The 26,466-nt window shown below is 37.1% G+C and overlaps 1 protein-coding gene across 1 annotated transcript; it reads right to left on the bottom strand.

The window, feature by feature from the left end:
• Nucleotides 1-71: 71 nt before the first annotated feature.
• Nucleotides 72-26,466, bottom strand: LOC118270972 (alpha-(1,3)-fucosyltransferase C). Its single transcript, XM_035586830.2, is given in 4 exon segments — nt 72-3,259; nt 3,836-3,950; nt 3,953-4,917; nt 26,177-26,466. Coding segments are annotated over 4 exon segments (1,374 nt in total). The 5' UTR covers nt 26,203-26,466; the 3' UTR covers nt 72-2,991.

Genomic DNA, 26,466 nt, shown 5'->3' with positions numbered 1-26,466 from the left:
ATAACATTAAATTATAAATTAATCTTATCATGTATCCGTCCTGTAAATATTTAAAAAAAAAACAACCACTATAAAATTAAAATACAGTTTAATAACAAATCCTTGTCTTCTTATATTACGTAAGTACTTACATGCTACAAACAAAATTTACAAAAATTGTTACATTATTACATCTGCACCTACTTCTAAAATATGTTCTGACTGACTGATAGACTGACTGACTCACTGACTGGCTGATTCATTATCGCTGAGAGCAAACTACCAATGATACAAACATGAAATTAGTTGTAATTGCAAATATTAATTTTATTATGTAGGCACCCACTAAGAAAGTATTTTAAATTCCACCCCTAAAGGTTTTGTCCTTATAATAGGCGATGTTACTTTGTATGAAAGTCCGTCACTTTGAAAGTTAAATAAACAAAGTTATGAGTTTCTGTTATTGACGTAAAACAATATGTCTACCATTGACTGCTAGCAGTGGGCTATCGACGAGCTATTGATTGTGATTATATTTTTTTAACAAAAATGTAGATATAATAGAGAAATTTGTCTGCCCATACCATAGATATTTAATACTCGCTTTTGCCAGAGTCTACGCCCGCAATCCCTTGGGATAAAAAGTACTCTTATCACCCAAGTCAGCTCATACCCTGTCCGTATACCAAATTTCATCAAAATCCGTTCAGTAGTTTTAGCGATTGACGGACAAACATCCAAACAAACAAAGTTTCACGTTTATAATATTAACCGCCGTACTCAGAGTCATTTATTGGTTACTTAACCCAGTCCTTAGCAATTGTTTTTGGAACAAAATCGTTACTAAGGAATGGTTTAAGTAACCATTGAATGTCTCTGAGTGCGGTAGTAAGTGTGATTTCTATGGACAGTAACAGGTTTCTTGTAATATAAAAGAGGAGATCCATTGAAACTGCGTTAAAATTAAAATATTTTAAATGACGTAGTAAGTATCGTGCCTTGTACATATGTATACCTTGGTATAAAATACATATGTATGTAGATAATTTTAAAATGGAACCCAATAGTACCTACACATTTTTATCTGAATTGTATTAATTGTATTAAATTATCTAAGCAACGAGGTTACAGTTAATTTACACATTATTTTTATACAATACTGTCCTGGGGGCTTTGTACGAGTTTGTTTTACGTTGAACGAAAGCGCGTTCGGCGCTCTGATTGGCCAGCACGAATGAACCAACCAATCGGAGCGCCGAATGCGCTTTCGTTTCGTTTTCGTATTGGGTACTGTTTTCATTGAGTTACAATGTAATAAGTAAAATAAATAACAAAACAGTTTAAAACTATAGTATATAACTTATAAATATTAAGTACTTAAATATAATACTCGGCACGAAATGATGGGAAGATTGGCTTAGGTATTTGCCCACCTTTGCTTATCCTTTGGGATAAAATTTGCCTCAGAGTAAAATATATGGAATATCTGAATCCACCCTCCCCACAATTACATCTAGCCGAGTATTTAAGGTACACAATAAAATGAGATTAAATTTTCACTATAATATCATTCTTTGGAAGATTATCGAGATTACAGGCATTTGTACTAATATCAATATGTATAAAATGGATTTTCTTTTCAAACGAATTAGGCCAACAATCTGTCTGCAATATATTTTTTATATCGTCCCTTAGCTGACAACACTGCTCAAGTCGAAAATTGGCGAAAATTTACAATGTAATGCCATTGGATGAAGCTGCGCATTGCGCGTCGATCCATTGGTCTCATGATATAGATTTAAGCCATTAAGAGGTCGTAATTAAAAAAATAGTGACAGCACTCAAATCGGTTGGCGTCGCAACACCGCGCAGTATGTTTCGTCTCCTGTAAAATTGGTAAAAATGACTTACGGCGCATTCCAATAACCTACCGATCGGTAGATTTGCCTACCAGAGGTAGAATTTTGACATAAGCTCCATACAAAATGTGTCAAAATTCTACCGCTGGTAGGTAAATCTGCCGATCGGTAGGTTATTGGAATGCGTCGTTAAGCGGTGTTGTAAGCGAAAGGACAATATGTAATACGTTGCATTTGGCAACTAACTTGTCTAGTGGCAAGCGACGATGCGGCCTACGATGTTGACTTTTTTTAATTTAGATTTTTAGAACATTTTTTTCAGAAGCTTCGGTTAATATAATTATTTTTAAAGCTGTTATTTCATTACAAGATAAAACACAGACTAATTTAAAGGAAGCCTTGTCTTTGAAAGACTTACAATTATTAAATATACATAGTAAGTACATATTCACACATTCTTTTAGAGGTACATAAATAAATACTGATTACATGATACGTAGGTACAAGCGCACTTTGCTTTTATTTCCATAAGGGGGCAGAAGTGTCTCTTGAAGGGTCGGTACATATCTGACGTAAAATGTGTCGAGCGTATCATCGGTTGAGTGTGAATGGTCAAGTGTTTGTCTATACATTTGTCTGTTCGTTTCGCGACCGATAAAACTCAAAAACAAAAAGTCAGGTATGAAACGACCCTAAGTTCACAAGTTCACACGCAGATGGCCCGAACTCTCAAAATATTTTATTGCATATTAATGAGGTTGAAATTATGCACAGGGTTATTAAAAAAAATATATACATTTTAGAACAAAGTGGTTTTAAACTAGTCCGAGGCGACAGAGCTACGCGGGCTTCGCATTTCTACCCGCGGGACTCGATGCCTGTCGAGTGGCATGGCATACTATTCAAATCCATGCATCTAATATACTGACGCTCTATGCAAAAAATATAAACCTCAAATATACAATTTGTACAGTCGACTTCTTGGAAGTTGGACACTTCTCACTTCAACGAGTGAGTGTGATGGTAATAAGACTCATAAGTATAAATCATGATGGGAGCCGGGAGAAATGTACACGTATAGTGGTGTTCTCCACCTTGGCCGAGGTATAGTCATATATTGTATTTCTTGGAATATCCTTCACACGGCTCGTGACTAGGTAAATTTATGGCAACGTTTTGTATATGGAGGGTACCACCAACTTCTAAAATCATCATAAATCGTAATTTTCTTTAGCATATTCTCATTATGGAGGGCTGCACATAACGCGCAAACGTTCCCGGGCGTACTGTATGTGTAATATTTTTTCCACCAGAAATACTGATTGTATAGTTTTGGGGAATGCATTAGTTCATTCATCATAGCGGCTAATTTTATAACGTGGTGTTTCGTAGCGTCGATGTAAGACCCTGGCGGAAGAAATCTGTAAACAAAAGAGAAACATCAAGAATTAATTTCATTTTTCTAAATAATTAATATCAATGAATGAAATTAAAATGTTTGTTGCGAGTATCTAAATATGAATTTAAAAGAAAATACTAAACAAGTGTTCCGCAGGGAAGTACATTAGGACCTATATTATTTATATCGTTTGCAGAAATATTGTTTATAATTATGGTGAAACTGGAAAAGATCAAACATACTATTTATAGTTTTCTACATTTTTTATATTATACAGACAGATATACTCACTATTTGCGCTTGTATATATATTTATATAATATATAATAATAATAATATCTTTTATACATTACAACCTTGTCATTTACTTGCATTTCATGTATGTTCTGTCTGATTGATGTTGTAAAATATCAATAAATATGATAGTGTTGCTAAGTCCCTAACATAAAAAATTTCAATAATGTTTGCGATTCTTAGTGAAGGAAGGTATAGGCAAAGATGTTTTATTAACAAATCCGACCAACCATTAATAATATTAATAAGAAAATACAATTGTCTTATGATTAAAGTGAACAAAATGTATATGGGAGACACATACCTACTATAATCTGCTCCTCCGTAGACTATGGGCACAACATCATTATGTAGTGCAGTCAGCAACTTCTCCGTCACATAATCTTCAGAGAAAGAGTTTTCCATCGACATATAAAAAAATAGTCCTTTTGCAACAATGTACTACAATTTTTTGCATGTGTTCTAGAACATTTTAATTTGCCACACTTGCCGTATATATCCACTGTTAAATTGTAGGGTTTCAACGCTTTACTTAAAGCTTTAACATAACTGAGTCGGCCGTTTCTACTTCGGCAGTTGGACACGAACCAAGCAGCTGCTTTAGTTTTATTTCTTATTCTATTCATATCAATATATTCTTCGTCTAAATTGTTTGGCTTCTTTTCCCATCGCATGTTTTTCTTTGGACCAACAATATCACCTAATTTGTTCTTGATTAATATGTAACCACATGGAATATCAGAATCAATTCTGTAAGTAGAAGTCTTGTTAAAAAAACCATTGAATGCTTTATCACATACGGGATAATTATCTGCTGATTCCGTGTTAACGAATATGTATTGCTGATGGGGAGACCTGCTTTTGGGTAAGTCCTTTGAGTTCATGTTGCGTCCATTGAAAGCAATAGCGTCAAACCTTGTCAGGTTACCTCCAAAGAAATTTCTATCCGTGACCACGTAGCATTTAGTCTCCTGACATTTGCTTTTGAGAAACGCTCTTTGTCCTTCGCCGTAGAAGTAGAAAGGAGCGTAGTCTTTGCGAGTCCATAATAGAATGTATTTAAAATCTTTGGGGAGAGTGTTCACCTTTCTGTATACGTCCCTATATCTGTAATCACGACCGACATTTTTGATTGCCTCTCGAACCAAACTCTCAGTGAAAGTAGGATGAGTTTGTTTGTATGTTTCTTGGGCCCAGAATAGGAAAGCAAATAAATAGGTGCAGCTGATAAAGAAGAAGAATTTGATCAATGATTGCCTGTTTCCAAATTGTCGGCTACAGGTGGCCCGAACACTCCAAGACATCGCGTTGACCACATGCTCGAGCTGCGTTGCCGACTTCCAATAACTCGTACCATTTGGAACTTTGTCATCAGGTGTTGAATGTCTGTAAAAAAGAGAATAATAAGGTTATAAATAAGTTGACGACGCAACAAACCACTAGGATGGTAGTCTTTCTTGCAGTAAAGGAGCTGCTAATTAGATATTTGACTGACATAAATTAGTTGCTAATACATTGTCGCCGCGTGTATTTTTGACAGTTGTTTGGTGAGCGAACTAAGAACATTTGATGCTCAATCTCTCAATCAAAAGTAACAATCATCTCCCTCCTTCCAAACTCGAAAAAATAGCTCAAATACAGTATGAAAACAAATAAGTATCTGGCGAAGAGAATGTTAAAACTCATCTGTACTCGGTAATGAAATATCAAGCGAAACATTGCGTTTGCTATCAAATCGGAGGTTTATTATCAAATACACACGCATCCTGTTGCGTAGGATTGTTATCTTTACTAGCACTCGTTTGCTATGAAGAATGTCGGTTCTTTTAATTACAGAGAGATTCAACTTTTACCAAATAATGGCTATTGTTTTGCCTTATACGAAACTACACTTTGGAATGAGCACCTAGCTTCACTGATGTTTCTAAAGTGCCTAAATAAGGATTATTGGAAATAAATACTCTAACTTTGACTTTATCGGCTTTGGTTCAGGCCATGGTTCGAAGAGAGGGGAATTGGAGGGGGTTGTGCTATTAAGGAGCTATACGGGCGTATATGATACGTCACGTTTTTCAAAGAGCCATCAGTCCACCACAGAAGTCAGATGGGCCTCTCCTAATAAAACTACGGGACCTCATCGTAGATCGGGATCCATGTTGACGCCATAGCAGTCGAACTATAGGAAGTTCCCGCTTTGCTGGTACCATGGCAGGAGGAAAGGCTAGTAATTGCCCCCTGTTAAATCGGGAGCTTGGAGCACTCCCGCCTTGAGAGAGGCAAGGTGTATCATAAGGGCTTTGGAGATCGTCTATAGTTTTACAATAACGCACACGTTGTTGCTATTCTTATCAGTAGCTGCAGTTATTGAGTCGTTTGATATGTTTATGTCGCAAAATAAATCGTGCGCGTCATAAGCACCACTTTGGGAGGAGACATGGGAATTAGTTAAATATGCTCCGTAATATAATAGTCAGTGTGACTATTTTAAACCATATCAGTTAAACTCAGATTGAATGGTCTTTAGGTATTAAGTATAAAAGTGTAGCGCCGCTAGGTAGTGTTACTACCTAGCGGGTAGAAACGGGGTCCCTAGGGATGTGCCGTAACAGGCGTTGCACCATGGGGCTCCGGAGCAGGTCTATTAAGAGGACCCGGTGCCTCTTAGGCTAGCCGCACACACTCAATAATATTGTCAATGCAAGATTGTCAATATCTTCATCAATAAAATGATCCCCGCACACTACACAATATTATTGTCAATTTTTCATTGTAAAATCTGACTCAGTCGATCCGCAGCTAGATTCATGTGCGCACGTTGAACATAATGGAAAGAAAGAAAAAAGTCGTTGCATTGAGTATTGCATTAATTTTACTAACTAAAAAAAGGCAATCAAGAAAGAAACGATGGATTAAGGACTGGATGAGAAAAAAAAAGCTACGAGTGAATTTGTGAATTTTTTTATTTCTTTTTTCGATTTGTGAATCTTCTTTAATTCTTTCCGAAAATTTGTTCGTAGGGAATTAATTTTTTTCTTTACGTCTTCTCTTGTACTATTTGGTTTGATTTTTTAATAAATCTCGGGCAACTTATCAAGCGCATTATTTTTCTTAACTGTATCACGATATGCTTTGCAGGATGTATTCCATAATTCTGGATAAGTTTCCCATGTTTTAATAAATACTGACAAATAGTGTTTTTCCGTAAGGGTACTATTATCAACAGTATCAACACTATTTTCGCTTTGGATACTGTTTTCGTCTTCCATTTTGAACAAATAAGTTCAAATAACACGAACGTCCGCCTGCTTCGAAATCTTTCCTCAACTAAAATATTGCGGCGCGCCCGCACACGTCAATATAATTGACAATACCCCTGCCTCCCCCCGATATTGACGAGACAAAATCAGAATTTCTGGATAATCTACAATATTATTGAACAATACCGCAATACAGGTCGCACACGCACAATATTATTGACAATACGTACTTTATTGACAATATTATTGAGTGTGTGCGGCTACCTTACAGGTGTTGAGGGTGGCCAGTTGACGACACTAAAATTTGGTAAAATAGGAAGGACGCACGCGAGTTGACGCACGCGCTTTCTTACTCGCGGGTAGACGAACAAGTCAGCTGCTCTTGAGGTAAATTTAGGTAATATCTAGAATTCTAGACATAAAAACTATTAATTATAAACAGAAAAACACATAGGAGACCACCAAACTTCCATAGAAAAACCTTTTATCCGTCAAACGAATTTTTTCAGAAGGCAGAACAGCACACACTTTCTTACTTACTTATATTGATTTTAACACAACTAATTTAAGTAATAAACAACTTAAACTGTTAACGTTATTAACTTCAAAAAATGAACACGACTGGGAATGATTTGTTTTACGGCACGGAACAACCAAACCGCGATGTAGGCTCACTGACTAGTGTTGTACGCGACACCGCCGCCCGCTGTACACTGTACAATGTACACTTCTGATTCATTAAAATTTTTATTCATTCCACAGCACACACACCGGCAGAACAAGCTAAACCCAAAACTAACAAACTGTAATACATTTTCAACTCTATGTTGTTACAATAGAACCGAAAATATGTATCACACGGTTATCTTTTGTTTATCGTGAATTCGTGTTGATTCACAACGTTCAGGATAAGTCAACATTGTAATTTTTCACGTCTAGTATTTTTAGTGTCTGGTTTGAATATTAATTACTGATAAGTATTTTTCTATCGAGTCGTATTATAACACAAAATTGAATAAAATATTTAGTTATGCCTAAATTAATTTAAAAAGAGAGAGACTGCCTCGTTGGCCGAGTGGTTGCAAATGCGACTGCTGAGTAAGGGGTCTCGGGTTCGATTCCCGGATCGGCTTTTTTCGGTTACTCGAAAATTTGACAGTAGTAGCACGAAGTTTGGAAATGTGCGGTATATGGCAATAGGCTCACCACCTATTACATGGGACTAACAACATAAATTGTGAAAAGTGGGTGTACAATGTACAGTGGCATTGCGTGCCGTAATGTGCACCTTTGCCTACCCCTTCGGGGATAAAGGGCGTCACGATATGAATAATAAAACGAGAGAGACGCATGTATTAAATGTTAACAATCCACTTTTATGTTATATCCACCAGTTATGTTATGCATGGCGGTTTTAATAATAGTCAAATTCGAAATAAGTTTTGCGGGGAGATGATTTCTGTAAAAGAGACGCCGGAGAATGAATGGAAAAAGGCTCAGCATCAATTCTTGCTGCAGAGGGCGCCGTCTGCGGCCTACCTAGCGGGTTTACCGGGGCTCCGGCTCGAAAAGCAGGAGTAGGAACGGGGTGGTGTTTAGTCAGTAAGAGTCTGACACTCCCTCTCACCTCGCCCAAGGCGGGAGAAGTCATTGGATGATTTTCTCCCCACAAAAAAAAGATCAGTGGCTAGATGCACCGTGGATCAGATGCGAGGAAATTAGCGCGTTTAACACGTTGAACGCCGACGGAAATTCTGCGATTTTCTGTTTGGGCTATGCACCATTTGGGCGACACTAGAATGCTCCGTTCAGGCCATGGGGGCATGGGAGACACCATGTGACCGCCATGTAGTATTGACTTCAAACCATTCTGACCTTTCTGAGATGCTAACTCAGCTTTTTCAATACAATGGGACCCGCGCGGCCCTATAGACTAAAGTGTTCTGCTTAGTTTTCGACTAAAGGCAAGACTTCAATTTTTTTAAGGTTTTTGTATGGCAGAACTATTACTACAAATACACAGTGATTATTTAACCCTTCGTAGGCCAAGTGTCGGACACTGCATATAAGTAAGAGTTGCCCGACAGCTAAATCGAGTGTGAAACAAATAAAAAGCGTTTATAATATATATTTTTTTACTAGCCAAAATAAGAAACCGGTTCTAAACGTTAGTGGTTTTTTGGTTGCTATTTGTTATTTTTATTGTATTATTCTTTTGTGTGAATCTATACTAATATTATAAAGCTGAAGAGTTTGTTTGTTTGTTTGTTTGTTTGTTTGAACGCGCTAATCTCCGGAACTACTGGTCCGATTTGAATAATTCTTTTTGTGTTGGTAATTCCATTTATCGAGGAAGGCTATAGGCTATAAAACATCACGCTATGACCAATAGGAGCCGAGCAGAGCGGGTGAAACCGCGCGGAAGTAGCTAGTAATAAATAAAGGAAAAAAAGAGATTTTTATGAAAATAAAGAATGAAATTAAAAACAATCAAGTAATCTGATTTCTGCGCGTAGTCAGTCGTCGTTTGCTATGCGCTCACGCAGCTAGTTTGTTTTTTTACGCTACAAATACAATTACGCATTTAGTTTCTATATTGCTTACATAATGGACGACTTTGTAGACTTTGAGATAAGTCAACAAGACTTGGAAGAAATAGGGTAGATGACTAATTTTTATTTTAATGTCCGTCTTGGAGATTATTTTAAAATATTAGACACGTATTTTTTATTGTCTTACGGAAACAAATACTTTCGCCTCCAAGATATTATATCGATTTGAAATATCGCGTGATCTCACTTTTGAGTACGTTTTATACTGAAAAGTGACGTAGTTAGCTCCCACTCCTAAACTTTGATTCGTTTTATCTAAGTATTGTTATCTTATTGGACAAAATAAAAAAAATACGTGTCTAATATTTTTTTATTATCTAACCGACGGACTAATTAGATTTTTAATTTTCATACCCTGACAAACAGCGCCGTATCATTGCTTTTACTGAAAATCCTGGTCTCCCCATTGACCTCCGCAGTGCTGCTAAAAGTTATTCCCCGTACGATTTCTTCTCGCTAATGGTGGATGATGCTATAGTGAATGATACGAACGAGTTTGCTATAATTAAAAAGCTCCATGTAATATTCAATTCACAATTCCAGACTCCGTGCTACTACTGAGAAATTTGCGAAAAATCGAAAAAAACCCAGTAATACTTTGACCGACACGGGAATTGAACCCCAAACCCCTTGCCCGGCAGTCGCAATTGCGACCACTCGACCAACGAGGCAGCTTTATATAATAGATAATTATATAATTATCCTAGCGGACCCGACAGACGTTGTCCTGTCTACACGTCTTTAATTTGAAAATTTGTCGGATCCAATGTAAAACATTCCAAAATCAACAACTACAAATAAATTAATTAAAAACCATTGTCCAGTGGACAAAATTGTGAATCTAAACCATTCTCAGATCCCCTTGAACACACACAAAAAATTTCATCAAAATCGGTCCAGTCGTTTAAAAGAAGTTCAGTGACATACACACTTACAGAAGAATTTGTATATGTAAAGATATGAAGAAGAACAGTAAGGGGCCGAGCACACTTGTTTTCCTTAGTTTCGATTACATTAGTTTTTACTTCAGTTCAAGTTTAGTCTTTTGGCAAATCTTAAAACTAACTTTAGTTTAACTTTATTTGAATTTTGATTGCATACCTAAACAGGAGTTTTCATTGCAGTTTTATTGAAACCATTACACCTTATCAGTTACATGTTTTAATCAATAAAATACGTTGTTGCTTTGGGTAAGATTGAAGTCGAAACTGTAAAAATGAAGCAATTCTCGTGTTACGAAATATCAATAACGTACAATGAAATACACATGTCTTATTCACCGAAGTAGGTGTTCCACGTCTTATTTTTGATCAAATGACTTCGCCCGTCTAAGATAAAGCGAGGGAGAGTGTCAGATTCTTACTGCTTAGTAACAAACTGTTGTTAACTACTGTTGTTACTGATTAAGCAGTAAGAATCTGACACTCATTATTTATATCGTCACGCCCTTTATCTCCGAAGGGGTAGGCAGAGGTGCACATTATGGCACGCAATGCATTATACAATGTGATAGGGGTGGGACTTCTAACCCGTTAAGGCTGAGTACTACATCTAATTTTATCGACAAAAAAAATAATATGGGGGAAAAAATATATGAACCCCTAATTGAAAATATTGAAAAATAGTGATTTTTTCGGTAAAAATTATATTACCCTTTCTGCGATTGTCGTATTCACAAATTATTTTTTTTTCTCACCAAAACATTATCAAACATATGAAAAAAGATATGAATTAGTTAGCCAAGGTTATTAGCTACCGTTTGTCGTTTTTTTTTTGTTTGTACGACGCATACAACCTTTGATATCAAAAAAAGTAAAAAAAATATTAAAATAGCCATATTTTTAGGGGAGGGGATTCGACCCCTTCGACCCCTGACTTTTGTCGATAAAATTAGATGTAGTACTCAGTCTTAACGGGTTAGAAGTCTCAACCCTATCACATTGTACAATGTACACCCACTTTTCACAATTTATGTTGTTAGTCCCATGTAATTGTTGGTGAGCCTATTGCCATGTACCGGGCACATACCACCCCGTTTCTACTCCTGCTTAAAGCCTTATATTACCCTTTCTGCGATTGTCGTAACAGCTGACTCTGAGACCACCGCACATAGTAAGTTTTTTAACAAAGACCGGGAAGCATCCCTCTCTGATAAGAGGAGATAATGGACAAACCTCTTTGTTGTAGAGGAGGATCAAATCCCGCAACGTACTTTTTTAGGCTATCGACGACTAAAAATAATGTACTTATTGTGTCAGTCAATTGTTTTTATTCGTTCATGTGACAATGTTACGTCCAATTTAATGTTCTAAATTAACAATGATGGTCAAATTAATCGTGCTATCGGGTCAACAAACATTTATCATTTTAAATACTTAGCGTAGGAATCTGGAAGTGTGACACGTGTACAAAGACATCATTACATAATACATAGTATATAACCCTCCTTCTGGCGCAGTCGGGTAAAAACAAAGTCGCTTTCTCTGTCCCTTTGTATACTTTAATCTATAAAACTACGCAACGGATTTTGATGCGGTTTTTTTAATAGATAGAGTGATTCAAGAGGAAGGTTTATATGTTTAATACATGAATAATATTATCCCATGCGAAGCTGGGGCGGGTCGCTAGTTATTTATAAGTTGCTCTTTATAAACAGAACAGGTGCAAAATGGTGTACTTAATCGGTTATAGGTATGCTTATTTATGATTTCCAGATTTTATCTAATATTCTAAGTGTGGGAGAGCCATGTTTTGGCATGTTGGGCCGGCTCGACCGGAGTTATAACACGGTCTCACAGAAAACCGACGTGATACAACGCTTACGTTGTGTGAGTGAGGTTATCGGAGGCTCAATTACCCCCCTTCCCAATTCCTCGATAACCCTTAAATACCTAACTCCCAAAAGGCCGGCAACGCACTTGTAACGATTGCTTGTCATCCGTCTGCTCATTTATCGGCTTATTCCATAAAAAATAATAGTAAAAACGGCTCTGTAAACTCGGCTACTAAAAACTAAAGGTTATTTCTTCAACAGCAATAGGATATTTACCTAAAAATAAATATTTTTTTAGTAAAAAAATAATAAATTAACTTACTTATTTATTAAATACACTATTTATTTCAGAATTGAGATTAATCAAAACAACATTTCCTTTATGTCTAACCTAAGTTAAACTAAAAATGTAAAAATAAAACCTAAACATGTAGGTAGAAACAAAATTGACTTAGCCATTTACGACTTACGATGAGACAGACTATTAGACCATAATGGTTATTCAAATACCTACCTATTTATTTAGGAAAACTTTGGTACCGGCGTGGTACCTATCGCCTACAGCGGTGGATATCAACTACTGATATCATAATAATATAATTATCTAACGCTTTTTCTACTATTATTCTACTACCATTTACGTTATAAACGTCATTCGTTGACAGCAAAGTATATAAATTTTGACAAAAAGCTACAAAACCACTCTTAACTTTATTAGTAATAAAAATAATAAGTAGTTTGCAGTTTTGTTTCTTAATTATATGCTAAGTAAGCATATTGTCCTTGACTGTCGTAAACTTGTAAACACACTGATACTGATACAAAAGTCAACACAAAAAAACGCATGTTCTTGTGCTATCTCTCTCTACAGGTAATACGTAATTTATTTTAGTCCCCATTCAAATACAACACCACAAAATTTAACTTAAAAACTGCAGACGAATCACACTCTTATTACCCACTATACACACCTGTTATTGCCTTGTCATCTCGTCATTATTCTCCGGCCAGATACAAAAGATGGTCGAACGCTGCTTTCGCTCTCAACTTCAGAGACATCTCAAACCGGTCGGGTTGCACGCACATGCGCAGTGGTGACACACACTGTGATGATATTCGAGCATTACTTATGGCACAGATCGGAACATGTTACGAACGTTAAAACTAAACATTATTATTTAAACACGTGAATTTAATTTGCAGTTTTGCTTCGCGGTGTTATCACTGTTTGTTGGCTTTGTGAATTTCGGTCGTGGGGTCCTGTGTTCCCGTGTAAGCAGCGGGAGCGCGGGGCTGGGCGGGTGGCGAGCTTAGCGCACGCTCCGCAAGCCACGACTGGCACGGACAAGGTCATTGGATATGGACGTTACAGGGTGACTCACCTTTTACACTTTTACGAAAATATTGTTTTATTCACACAAGACGAATCGTTCGATTTTTGCGTTAAATAGTGTGTCACGCGTGAGATAGTTTGGCGTACTGAGTGTAAAGAACGCGTGCTACCGGCGCCGTGTGATTCCCTACAAGTTTTTGTGTGAAACAAGTTGCTTGTGTGTTGGTTGTAGTGACCTGGTTCGCGCGCACGCTGCGCGCTGCTGCTTCGCCCGCGATACACCCTAACGGGATTTTTAACAAGGGGTCGATTTATTATCATGTTGATGCATCCCTTTTATTGTAAATAACATTCATATTTAAATAGTATAAATACAAGAATAAACTTTTTTAATAAACATAAATCTCTAAGTAAAATTTCCGTAGTGTTGGACAACTGGTGTGTCTTTAGGCTTACTTAACTCATTTTGTCTCCTGCATGTAAATTACCGAGAAAAGTAGAAGCTATCGTTTTTTTTCTTTTCCTCTAATAATATCTTCTTATTAATTTCGTTGCGGGAACCTTTTTAAAAATCGGGTGATTTTCTTCAGTGAAGTCGGTTATTTTTTTTGGAAAAAGGTTTTTTTTATTATTTTAAAAATGGAATGTTTGAATGATACCTAACTCTCAGAAAGAAATTGGCTGGTGATAAAAATGTCAGACTGTTTAGGTGCAGGCATTGTAATGCACGACGCTACACGATCATATTTCATCTCTTTTTCTCCTTTGTCTTTGCTTTTTTTTATTTGGTCATTCATCATCTTCATTTTCTACAGCCTATATCTATGTGTACCTTAGCATCTCTTCTCGCACGGAGAAGGTTTGAGCATTAACCACTGACTGCACTGCTGTAGCTGATTGCCCAGCCCCTGCACCGACTGCACCCACGACACACGAGAAAATCTGACTAATCTGGCAACGTTTTTATTAAACAAAAATCTAAAACAAAGTAAGTAGTAAAGGTACTGTTATATTTTTTTTTTTTATGGAACACGACGAAAACTTGTCTCCTGATGGTAAGCAATCGCCGCCGCCCACACCCGTTAAATACATGTGCGTTGCCGGCCTTTTGGGGGTTAGGAATTTAAGGGTTGTTGGGGAATCGGGAATTGGGATTGGGGGGAATTACTCGGTAACCTCAATAACACAACGCAAGCGTTGTTTCACGTCGGTTTACGGTGAGGCCGTGGTATCACTCCGATCGAGTCGGCCCATTCGTGCCGAAGCATGGCTCCCACACTTGAAAAATATAAATGCAAGAATTACATAATATTAGGTACAAATCTAACAAGGAAGCTGCAATCAGTATTACCTACATACTACACTGGACAGCAAATAAACCGAGCCACCCGCTACATTGGAACTCTAATCCGATTTTCTCAAAAACTATAAAACTTACAAATATCAAAAGTATACCTACAGAAAGTACGTTTTATGAGGATTAAAATAAATGGGAACACATTGGGATTTATCGATTTATTAAGCGTATATTGATCAATTTATCAAGAAGGTCATTTTACAGCCGTGAACACCATTGACAATCACCCAGTAAAAACAAAAATTTAAGCCGAAAACAAAGAAAAAATGGAAAAAACGTTTTTCTTCAGTATTGAGTGTTTCCTCCTCTTGCTCGAATAACTGCTAGCATCCTCGTATTCATCGATCTAACAAGCCTGACGATGAAATCTTGTGGCATCGCATCCCACTCCTCTTCAATCGCGATTTTCAGCTCTTGAAGCCTTGTCGGAGCAGGTACCCGGGCTCGAACCCGACGTTTCAGCTCATCCCATAAGTGCTCTATCGGATTCAAGTCCGGGCTACGAGCTGGCCACACCATTGTACGAATGCCGACGTCGTGTAGATATTGGGTTACCACATGAGCAACATGAGGCCGTGCATTATCATGCATCAATTGCATATCTGGACCGATATAACCTGAGTAAGGTACCACATGGTCTGCGAGGATTTCAGTGATGTAGCGATGAGAAGTCAATCCACGGGTACGGCCCGTCGGTTCGATGAAAACTAACGCTGTATGTGCGGTTAACGATATGCCGCCCCAGACCATTACAGATCCTCCTCCGTAAGCAACAGTTTCCTCGATACAACACTGAGAGTAACGTTCTCCAGGGCGACGATATACTCTCTGACGTCGATCACTGCCATGTAGACACACCCTGGTCTCATCAGTGAAGAGTACATTACCCCACTGCTCTAATGTCCAATCCCTATGTTCTCGAGCATATTCAAGTCGTGCTCTACGGTGAGCTACTGTTAATGCGGGGCCTGTTGCAGCTCTTTTTGGCATCAGGTTCTGTTCAGCAAGTCTCCTTCTGACGGTATCTGAACTTATGACGACTTGGCGTTCATCACGCAGACTTCGTTGGACTTGAACTGCGTTGAGGCGACGATTTCGCAGAACAGAAAGTTGGATATAACGATCATCTGCCGCTGATGTAGCCCTAGGTCTGCCCGTTCCTGGACGGCGATCGAATGCTCCAGTCTCCAAGTATCGTCTGTAAACTCGTTGCACCGAAGATCTGCTGATTCGAAGTCGTCGAGCGACTTCACGTTGCCCAAGGCCTGCTTGAAGTAGTGCTACAGCTTGCGCTGCTTCCTGAGGTGTCGTATCCATTATTTACCAATCAACGTAGCAAAAATACACGCGTCTAAGCAAACGATGGATAAAAACTAAAGAAATGTGAAGAAATATCCGACTACCCTCAGTATAGAAGAAAATAAAGCTAAGCGCAAACTCTAATCAAAACAGAGAAAATTGTTAGTATTGTGTTTGTTGCTTGATAACAGTGTGAATTGATGGTCCTTTAAATGAAATTTGTAGTCATTTTAATCCTTAAGAAATGCTCTTTCTATAGGTATAACTTAGATATTTGTAAGTTTTATACTTTTTGAGAAAATCGAATTAGAGTTCCGTTCCGTCAGCGGGTGGCTCGGTTTATTTGCTGTCCAGTGTAGTTTTATGTTACTCCTGCAGTTATTTATGCGATAGGTAATAAAACAGGTCACATAATTATGATTTTAATCAATTTTCAGACAATCTGCTAGTCGGAACGACTTAATCGATTTTGATGCGAATTTCATCGGAAGATGAGTAGGAATCTGTATTAGTATATGTATAGAGCTGTACCCTTAGTACGAGTTTGCTTTATATTGAACGAAAACGAAACGAGAACCCGTTCGGCGCTATGATTGGTTGGTTCAGTAGTGCCGGCCAATCAGAGTGCAGAACGATCTGTCGTTTCGTTTTCGTCTACGAAGCAAACTCGTACTAAGGGTACTGAAGAGTTTGTTTCTTTGAACGCGCTAATCTCTGGAATTACTGGTCTAATTTAAATAATTATTTTTGTGTTGGATAGTGCATTTATCGAGAAAGGCTATGTATATTAAACATCACGCTACGATCAAAAGGAGCTGAGCAGAGCGGGTGATACCGCACGAAAGTAGCTAGTTTAAGAATAAAGTACTTATTATCTTATATATTCTGCTTGGTCAGGATTGGTTGAATTAGGGAGCTTAAATTAAAAAATAATGAGTATCTAGGTAGCTGATCTCCATGCTTGTGTAATTTATAAACATGTATAAGGTACGTCGGTAATAAAAAAAGTTCTATTCAATACTGCACTTTACAAATGAATGCAAAATAAAAATAACCCCGTTCCCTTTACAAGCAAATATTCACCTAAACGTCTGTAGTATAGAGATCAAACTACATATTCCTACATAGTCCTCAAATTCCTAATGACATAGCAAATACGTTCAAAACTAATTCGACTTAATTTCGCATGTAGTAAGGTGTATTTTGGTTTACCTTGCCGTAACTATGGTCCGTGACGTTACTTTGAATACATGACAATGGGCGAGCTATGGTTAACTATAATCAGCTATATAGCTATAAGTATGTGATTTGCCTAACAAATGAATTTAACATTCAATCTAATTTCCTGTTACGTCCGTATCTACTAGAAATAATAAGCCATTTAAGTAGTTACAGTAGTTATTTCATTCAACTTCGTTAGCGAATATAGCGATACTTATATCAACAAAATCTATATATTTTTACAAGTTAATATAAAACAAAGTCGTTTTCTGCCGTCTATGCATCTGTGTTTTATTATAACTTTCGTGAGACATACTAAATTAATTATTATGTTATCGGCTTACTCACGTACTTAATTGTTTGACGAGTAACTCGACTAGTTTCAACTTTCAAGCCATGCTAGGGAGAGTATTCCGCGACACACGACGCAGCGATTGTCGCGCTACTACTGAATGCTGCTGTCGCGGAATGCTGCATGAATAAAGGCATATGGAGTTTCTTGCTCGTTCTTCTCCATACACTTTGGAACGAGCACCTAGCTTCACTGACAGACAAGACTGACGGACTCAATTTGACGTTTAAAAAGTGCCTAATTTAGGATTAATTGAAATAAATGTATTGACTTTGAAATCTTTAAAACTACGCGACAGGATTTGATGGTGTTTTTTTAATAGATAAAGTGATTCAAAAGAAAGATTTGACTATGAATTTAACGCGTGTGAAATCGTGGACAAATGCTATTCTTTTTTATCAGTATCAGTTCGGGTTGGCGCCACTGTCGCCAAAGAGGTTGAAGTTACTCGAGAAGGGAAACAGCCTCCCAGGGCCGCTAACGTGGCGGGACCTGCCGCAAACGAGCGGTAGGTCGAAGCCTGTGCGGTGAATCCGTACAGCCCGGATCACGGCCACAGGCAGTGGAGGAACCCGCGGTGGTTTTTAGCCGGTAAGTCCGGCACACCCCCGTCGTCCCCACGGCGTGGGAAGTCCTTGAGGATTTCCAATCAAAAATAAATAAAAAAAGGTTGAAGTAAAACGTCACACTCTCGAACGAAGACAAAGGAGGATGCCAGAGTTTTCTATGAAACCTGGTCCCACTTCCAATAGCTATGTGAGTTACATCATTGATAATTTTAAGCTGAATAAAAGTTATTATGGCGCCAAGTTCCAAATCTTAGTCCGTTCAGAGTTATTCTTCATTAAACATGGTAGTTTTGGTAGTTTTATCAGTATAGCCAAGTAATGCTATTTTTGCGTCATAATTGCATATGCATAAAAATTATTATTATATAAATAATAAATGCTTTATACACGTAGTGTCGATTCTAGGAAACTTTTTGTCGTAAGGTAACAAAGTAAGGCTTATGAAAAACGTACGTTGTTGATAATTTGGTACTACCTATGGTTGACTGATACAGAAAGTCCTGGAGTCAATGAATTTACATCAGAAGAGACAAACTAAACTCTGATGTACCTACATAGGAGATACGCTTACCTTCTATTATTTTAGAGGTCCTGTTTTGCAATTCTTCATATTGTTTTCCCAGTAAGTATTTCCAACTTGATGTAAGCCAGATTTAACCTGTCTTTCAGACTTTTTGAAGACGTTTTGAAGTTGACGTAACAATCGCATTAGCTTCCATGAATAGCGACTGTTGAGCAGTAGGAACGTCTAACACATCTTCAACCTCTACAGAGAAGTATAATAGGAAAGTACCATGTAGACAAGATATTAAAACTTTTTCTACGCAATGAAACCTTTTTTTAAATCCAGACTGATGGAATTTTTCTATTACTTTTACAAGCTGAATTTTTGTAAGTCTTTGAGCTATGCCTACACAGAATTTAACACTTCATTAATTTCATTATTTGTTTTGTTTGAAAATTTCAATTTTGTTTTTTCGGTTTATATTAAAATATGTAATTAGTTGTATTATGCTTCTGTGGAGGAGTACTATTTGTAGTTTCATTTAAATTATATGAGTGAACTGCATACTGTATATGTACATTAGAATTACCTGTGATTCATACATACCTACATACATATTTTTAAGGATAAATCGACATAGTAACTATTGACAAGGACGCACATACGATTATGCTATTGCTATGCTATTGTTTTCTATTGAAGTTTGCTGCCACGGTATCTATAAATGGCGGACTTTATTGCATACATTTACCTATGTATTTTATTCACATAGCTAGCTGCCCGTCCCGTATTTACTCCTGAGTATTTCTACTGTCCATGAGGCGTCATTTGCCGAATGCATGCATCCTACAAAATAGCGAGTGACGCAACGTTGCCGCTTCGCTCCGACATAGTTTTGATGGTGACGTTAGATGCAAGCATCTGTCTTGCAATCGTCATTTGACGAAAGCGTGCTTATGACGACCCGTTATGTGGACAATTGGCCTAAGGTTTTGTATTAATTTTTGTTTTGCTTAAACATGACACCGATTTATCCAGTATGTAGTGACGCGAGATACAAGGTGTTTCCTATTGTGTCTCATAAGTCATATACTGGCGTACAAGAGGTTATTAGGTAACGAACAACACATACTACAAAAACAGATAAGTATATAGGTATTTTTGATACTGATTGTTGTTGTTGTTCGAGAGTTATACAGGAAATATAAGTACCGTTATGTACCTATACCTACTCATACTTAGTGTATGCCTATTTTCCTTATAAGCGTCCCTCCCATTTTCCTTGTGCCTCAATGCCTAAACTTGTGTCAGTACAGCTCTTTCAAAAATTAAAATAAAACCACACATTTATCTTACTACTTGCTATTCCCGCGCGGTTTTACCATCTATTGACCTTAGCGTGTTTATTCAAATATTTGAACACAAAAAGAATTATAGGTACAGACTAGTATTTTTCCTATAGCCTTGTTCTAATTGCGCCATGCCCTAATTAGGTATTTAGAACAGTTTAGGTAACCTAAGTAGTTCACGGATATAGATTGCGTGGTTTTCGCACATTCAGTATAATTTAATTAGCTATTAGGTAATAAGATTTTATTTTTGAAGGGGAAAAGTTTTAGGCTCTTTAGTTAGGTCATATTAACATATTAAATAGAACTAAAATTCTATTTTAACAAAGGATTTAATAAAAAACTATTGCTCACTAGCTGACTCCAAAAAGTTTGTACCGCCTCAAACATTATTTTCTCACCTTTTAAACTTTCCACAGGACTTCCACAAATAATTCAAGACTAAAATTAGCCAAATCGGTCCAGCCGTTTTCGAGTTTTAGCGAGACAAATGAACAGACATATTTTTTTATACACAAGAATAAGATATAGCTTGGTATACTCATACAATAAATAGGTAAAACTATTTAATACTTATGTACTTACCCCTTTCTCAAGACTGTAGATTGAAAATTGTCTAAATAAATAAAACTGTGACAGAAATCACCACACAATGCCACTCCGAAGGCACTTACCGATTCTGACTATTGAACATGAAATCGGTCACGAACTTACTAATAGGTACACTTGTATTCAAAAACAATATTGGCTTCTATAATTTAAAAATAGTCGGGTTTTCCCTCCTGACGCACGCTATAACTCCAGAACGCACGAAAAGATTTCCACGGTTTTACATTTCGTTGGAAAGGTCTCGCGCTCCGTGAGGTTTATAGAAGAAGAAAATTCAGGAAAAATTCAAGAGAAAAGCAGGAAAACAAGTCGAGTTTTTGCTAGTATAGTATATATCTTATCTTTATTTTAGAATTTATTTAAAAAAAGTATCATCACGCCTTTTATCCCCGAAGAGGATATTATGGCAGTAGGTTATGTGTGGTCATATTATGACAATTGCTAGCTATATACTGGACAATGCTAGACTCCGTGCTACCACTGAGAAATAATTGAAAAACCGAAAAAAGCCCAGCAATACTGTGCCCAACCCAGGAATCGAACCCGAGACCCCTTGCCCGACAGTAGCACTAGCAACCACTCGACTAACGAGGCAGTCTTTATTTTAGTCTTCTTCGTTACTTACGGACTAAATATATTTTTAATTTTCATACCTTTGACACAGTACACTATTGTACTTACTTAATATTGTTGACCAACGACTTTTGTACGTACATGTACCGTGCGGTGTTTCATTCAATATTCATCAATTTTGTCATGACTGTGTATATAATATCATAATTGTAACACATTGTCTCGTAGGTCGAGTGGCTGAAAGTGCGGCAGTCGAGACGAAAAGTAAACATTTATGACGTTTTTTAAAAACTAGCGATCCGCCCCGTCTTCGCATAAGTGCAATGGTGATATATTATGCATGTGTTATACATATAAACCTTCCTCTTGAATCACTCTATCCATTAAATAAAATCGCATCAAAATCCGTTGTGTAGTTTTCAAGATTTAAGCATACAAAGGGACATAGGGACAGAGAAAGCGACTTTGTTTTATACTATGTAGTGGTGATGTCACCTTAAAATAAAAGACCGGCATCCCACTTGTTACTTCTCTTGTGTTAAGGGTGTCAATAGGCGACGCTTACCGCTGCTCAGCAGTGATCGTCATCTAGTTGATAATAGCTGATTTGAATCTAGACACACGGCAGTGTGTCCAGCCAAGTTCGAGCAAACTTACCGACAGCCGGCCGTGGGTTATATTACACGAACTTGATTTAGGGCCATGTGTTCGACCCACCTATAACTCAAAATCTATTTTATCTACGCAATGAATTTCTAGTATCTGTCGAGATCTACTTACTTATCTAAAATACAAAATTTCATTAATGTACCTACTGTAGGTCTTGAGATATCGACTGAAGAGGAATTCGACTGGTTTTACTATACCATGCTAGACTGCTCACTACTCATGAAAGCAACCTGAGACACGACGCGGCAATGGTCACATTGCTTAAAATTTGGCATGGAGGTAGGTCTTTAGGTCAAGGTAAAGGAAAAAATCATGAAAATGGCCATGTCATTCGGTTTTAAAAATATTGTAAATTCATACCCCAAGGAACTAAAACAAAAAAAATATCTATATCTTCCAATGTGTACCGACCTAAAATTCGTTACTAAGGTTTGTATTTAGACAAAGTAAAGTAAAATAAGAAAAAAAGAAAATAAACCTTACAAAAATAAATGAAATCCCACCCAAAACATAAATGTGAAAGGCTGCCACCGCATATATTGGAATGCTTCGCCTATAAAAGAAGTGAGATCTAAATAAGTACCAAGTTCCATAGCTCCTCAGTTAAAAATGATATAACTTGGCAAGTTTTAATAGAAAATTATCACTTGACTCATTGCGTTTAGTAGGTTTATAACAAAGTGTGTAAAACTTGCCATTGTTATATGATTTTTAACTGAGGTCTGTGTATAACTTGGTACTTATTTAGATCTCACTGCTTTATTGGCGAAGCATTCAATATTATCGAACTTGGCAGCCTAGGTTCACATTTATGTACGTTGTGGGATTTCTTTTTCCGAATCAAATACTTTTACGACTGCACATTGATTTAAATTTTCGCTTGATTTGAGGTATGGTCAAAGTAGAAACATTCATCGAGGAGAATTACTTGTATGTATATAATTACACGTGTGTCGAGTGACGAGTCGAATTCGACATGGTTTTAAACCATGCTAGAGGCTCATGATTCATATATAGCATTCCGATACACGACGCTTTGTCACACTGCTATCATGTGAGTAATTCCGATAACATAATAATTAAGGCATACAAAAACGTGACAGAGAAACTGTCATTTGGCGTCACTATTATCACTGTTACCACAGTTGGAGACAGACGTGATTATAATTGATGTGGGTTCAATCGAGAATAAACTTTGCCCCATATTAGGATTTTCTCCTGTGTTAGGGTGCGTTTAATAGAACAAACAATTAATATACACATGACACTACCCGGAGACAACAATCTGAGGATCACACAAGAAGAGGTCAATTTCGATTTCACATCACATTTAGTAATAAACAACAATTTGTTAAACATGCGGATATGTTTCGTATTGTGCTATCGATCGAATTCGCGCGTTTTCTGTAAAAACTGTGCGATATTAAAATGGCCCCCAGTGCATAATATAGTTATGAAAGCTCCATTCTTCATAGCACTCGATAACATGCAAAGAGTTGTTCCGTGCGGGATTAAAAACCTAGCGACATGTTGACGGCAGCCAGTTTCCCACCACCGCGCCAACTGTGCAGTCAGTTTGTATGTGTACGGTGTTTTGCTACTTAAAAGAGTAGTTTTAGGATGTTGATTAACTTCTTTTTACCTTTATAGAGTAGAAATATGGGGTGAAACACTTGTATGTATAATAATTACACGGTGTATGGCGTGTCGACTCCATGTCCAGCCATTATCATGATATATATAATTTTTATAGTTGTATTCTTTGTAATTATTACTGATCGATTCCTCTACATTACAAGGCCATACAAAACGTGACAATAAACTGAATTTTATCACAGTTGAAGTTGTTTTAATCTGATCTGGGTTCCGAGAATGTGATGGTTTAGGGAATAGAGAGTAAAGTTTCCTAAGAAAAGGAGGATCCTCCGACCAAGCGAGGTGATTGTGCCTAACGAGCTTTTTGCCCAACTGTTGTTCGTTAAGATTTTCTATTCATGTTTATTCGCAGGTACAGAAGTAATTTATGACGTCATCCGTTGATCGTCTATGTGCGACTTCTGTCAGCGGACAGACAGACAGACACTTGTCATGTGTCGCCACAATGGTATAATATATTATATGTAAGCTACTTTTTGTTTCATGTAAATTGTTCCATGATTAACCGGGTGTCTTACTTGGTTTAACTGACGAATATTTGTAATAAGTATGTATACTATATGGGTTAGTTAGTTAGTTTAATTATGTAAAAGGGCCAGTTTGCCCAACAACTGGCCATGTTCCAGACTGCATGCTATAATTAAATGTGTATTCATAAATAAAAGCTTAACGTGGAGATGGAACTTGAGAAATCGTTCTTGATGACTTTCCAACTTCTAAAATTGTAATAAACCTATTTATACGAATAGGTCAAACGTTGATCATAACAACGTTACGCCTTTTATCCCCGAAAGGTTAGGCAGAAGTGCACATTACGGCATGTAATGCCGCTATACATTGTACACCCAATTTTCACCATTTGTGTTATAAGTACCATGTAATAGGGGGTGAGCCTATTGCCATATACAGGGCATAACTTCCAGACTCCGTGTTACGACTGAGAAAATTTCGAAAACCCGAAAAAACCCCAGTAATTCTGGGAAATCAAACCCGAGACCCCTTGTCCGGCAGTCGCCCTTGCGACTCGACCAACGAGGCAGTCATGAAATGTAGACAATATAATACTTACGCCCGAATACACAAACGCTACTTAATTTTAAGTTGAAGAACTTAAATATCGTGCTATCTCTGTTATTTTATAGAGAATTGATAGTGACAGAACTACATTTGAGAGCGTCTTAAAATTGAGTGAGTAGCGTTTGAGTATTCGGGCATTAGTGAGTTACTAAAATCATAGAACTTAACTAATGTGACAAATAATTTTATGAAATCTTCTATATAGTTGGTATAGAAAAAAAACAACTATAGTATATATCGTTTCGATCAATCAACATAACAACCATATTTTATTATTTTCTCTCTCAATTGTGTAACATACTAGGTAACAATAAAATTCCACATAAAAATACCAATAATACTGAGCGATATGAAAGGTTTATGTCAATCAATAGATGGCGTTAATATCGGGCCAGGATGTGACGAATGGCGACAGTTATGGCCGCCGGATGTGGCCGCCATTGCGTGTCCACTTCCGGCGCGCCCTGTCACTACACCGGAATCTACAGAATGCATATAGCTATCGACTTTACTTTGTCAGTTTTTTGAAAAATGGTTATATTTCAGGGGGCCTAAACTAATTCCACGAACGAACCAAAATACTTCGCAGATTGCATACTACAATTCCATTTATTGCGAACTTTAGTGAATAAAAATTAACGAATGAAATGAAGATAAATAAATAGGTTTCGATATGAAATTAAAAATAAAACGTTATTTCAAGTAATTCTATTAGTAAATCAGAGTAGCCCTACTGATATTTAGTAATTCTGTCTAAATTTCGATACTTAATATACATTATACTGTGTAGAATGAGAGAGAGGTTGCACTATATAATACTATAAATGTGAAAGTTTTTATATTTGGATGTTTGTCCGTCAATCATGCTGAAAGTACTGAACGGATTTTGATGAAATTTGGTATACAGACAGGGTATGAGCTGACTTAGTTGATAGGATTTTAACGTATTTCTTTTTATCCCACTGGAACGCGGGTTAAATCGCTGACTGAAAAAGTTAAGCAGAATATGTGTTACTCCAGACCATAATCTAGACTTGTTCCAAATTTCATCTCAATCCTTTCACCCGTTTTGACGTGAAAGTGTAACAAACAAATAAACACACAAACTTCCACATTTATAATATTAGTAGGATATGCCACATAAGTTTAAAGGCCTTAAATTTTTTAAATTGGTTTCACAGCAAAGCCTAACTGAGTTATAAGTGGACAAAGCTTCAATAGTTACATCATATCATGCTGCGAGACACAAAGCCCGCCGTAGTCAGCCCGAATCGGGATTATCCCCGCAAAGATTTATTGTGTTGTCCCCGCTCAGTCAGCAAAGGATCTCTTTTGTGAAGATTATGGTCATCCTATCGTTTTACGAATAAGTATAATCCTTACATAGACTGTCGCAGATATTTTGATAACTAGACAGATTTGTTTATTACTTACCTTTTATACATTTCTTTTTCTTGCATGCATGAAAAGACTGATGACTGTTGACGAATCTACACTAATATACTAGGTGACTGGTGAGATACGCTCAATATTTGAGGACGTGATAGTATGCGAACATATATCATGAAATAAAATAACATAAAAACGAAATATTAAATAACTTCTTAGTAAACTACGTACACAGTACACCGAGAGTCCAGTATTTATTTATTTAACTGCGGAATACTTGGACACCGCGCGGACGCACGGGTCGCGCAGCGCGCTATCAACACAGAATGTATAGG

The sequence above is a fragment of the Spodoptera frugiperda genome, chromosome 9, assembly GCF_023101765.2.
Source record: "Spodoptera frugiperda isolate SF20-4 chromosome 9, AGI-APGP_CSIRO_Sfru_2.0, whole genome shotgun sequence".
NCBI classification, from domain to species: Eukaryota; Metazoa; Arthropoda; class Insecta; order Lepidoptera; family Noctuidae; genus Spodoptera; species Spodoptera frugiperda.
The sequence above is the reverse complement of the archived record's forward strand: the minus strand, read 5'-3'. Positions and strand labels throughout refer to the sequence as shown.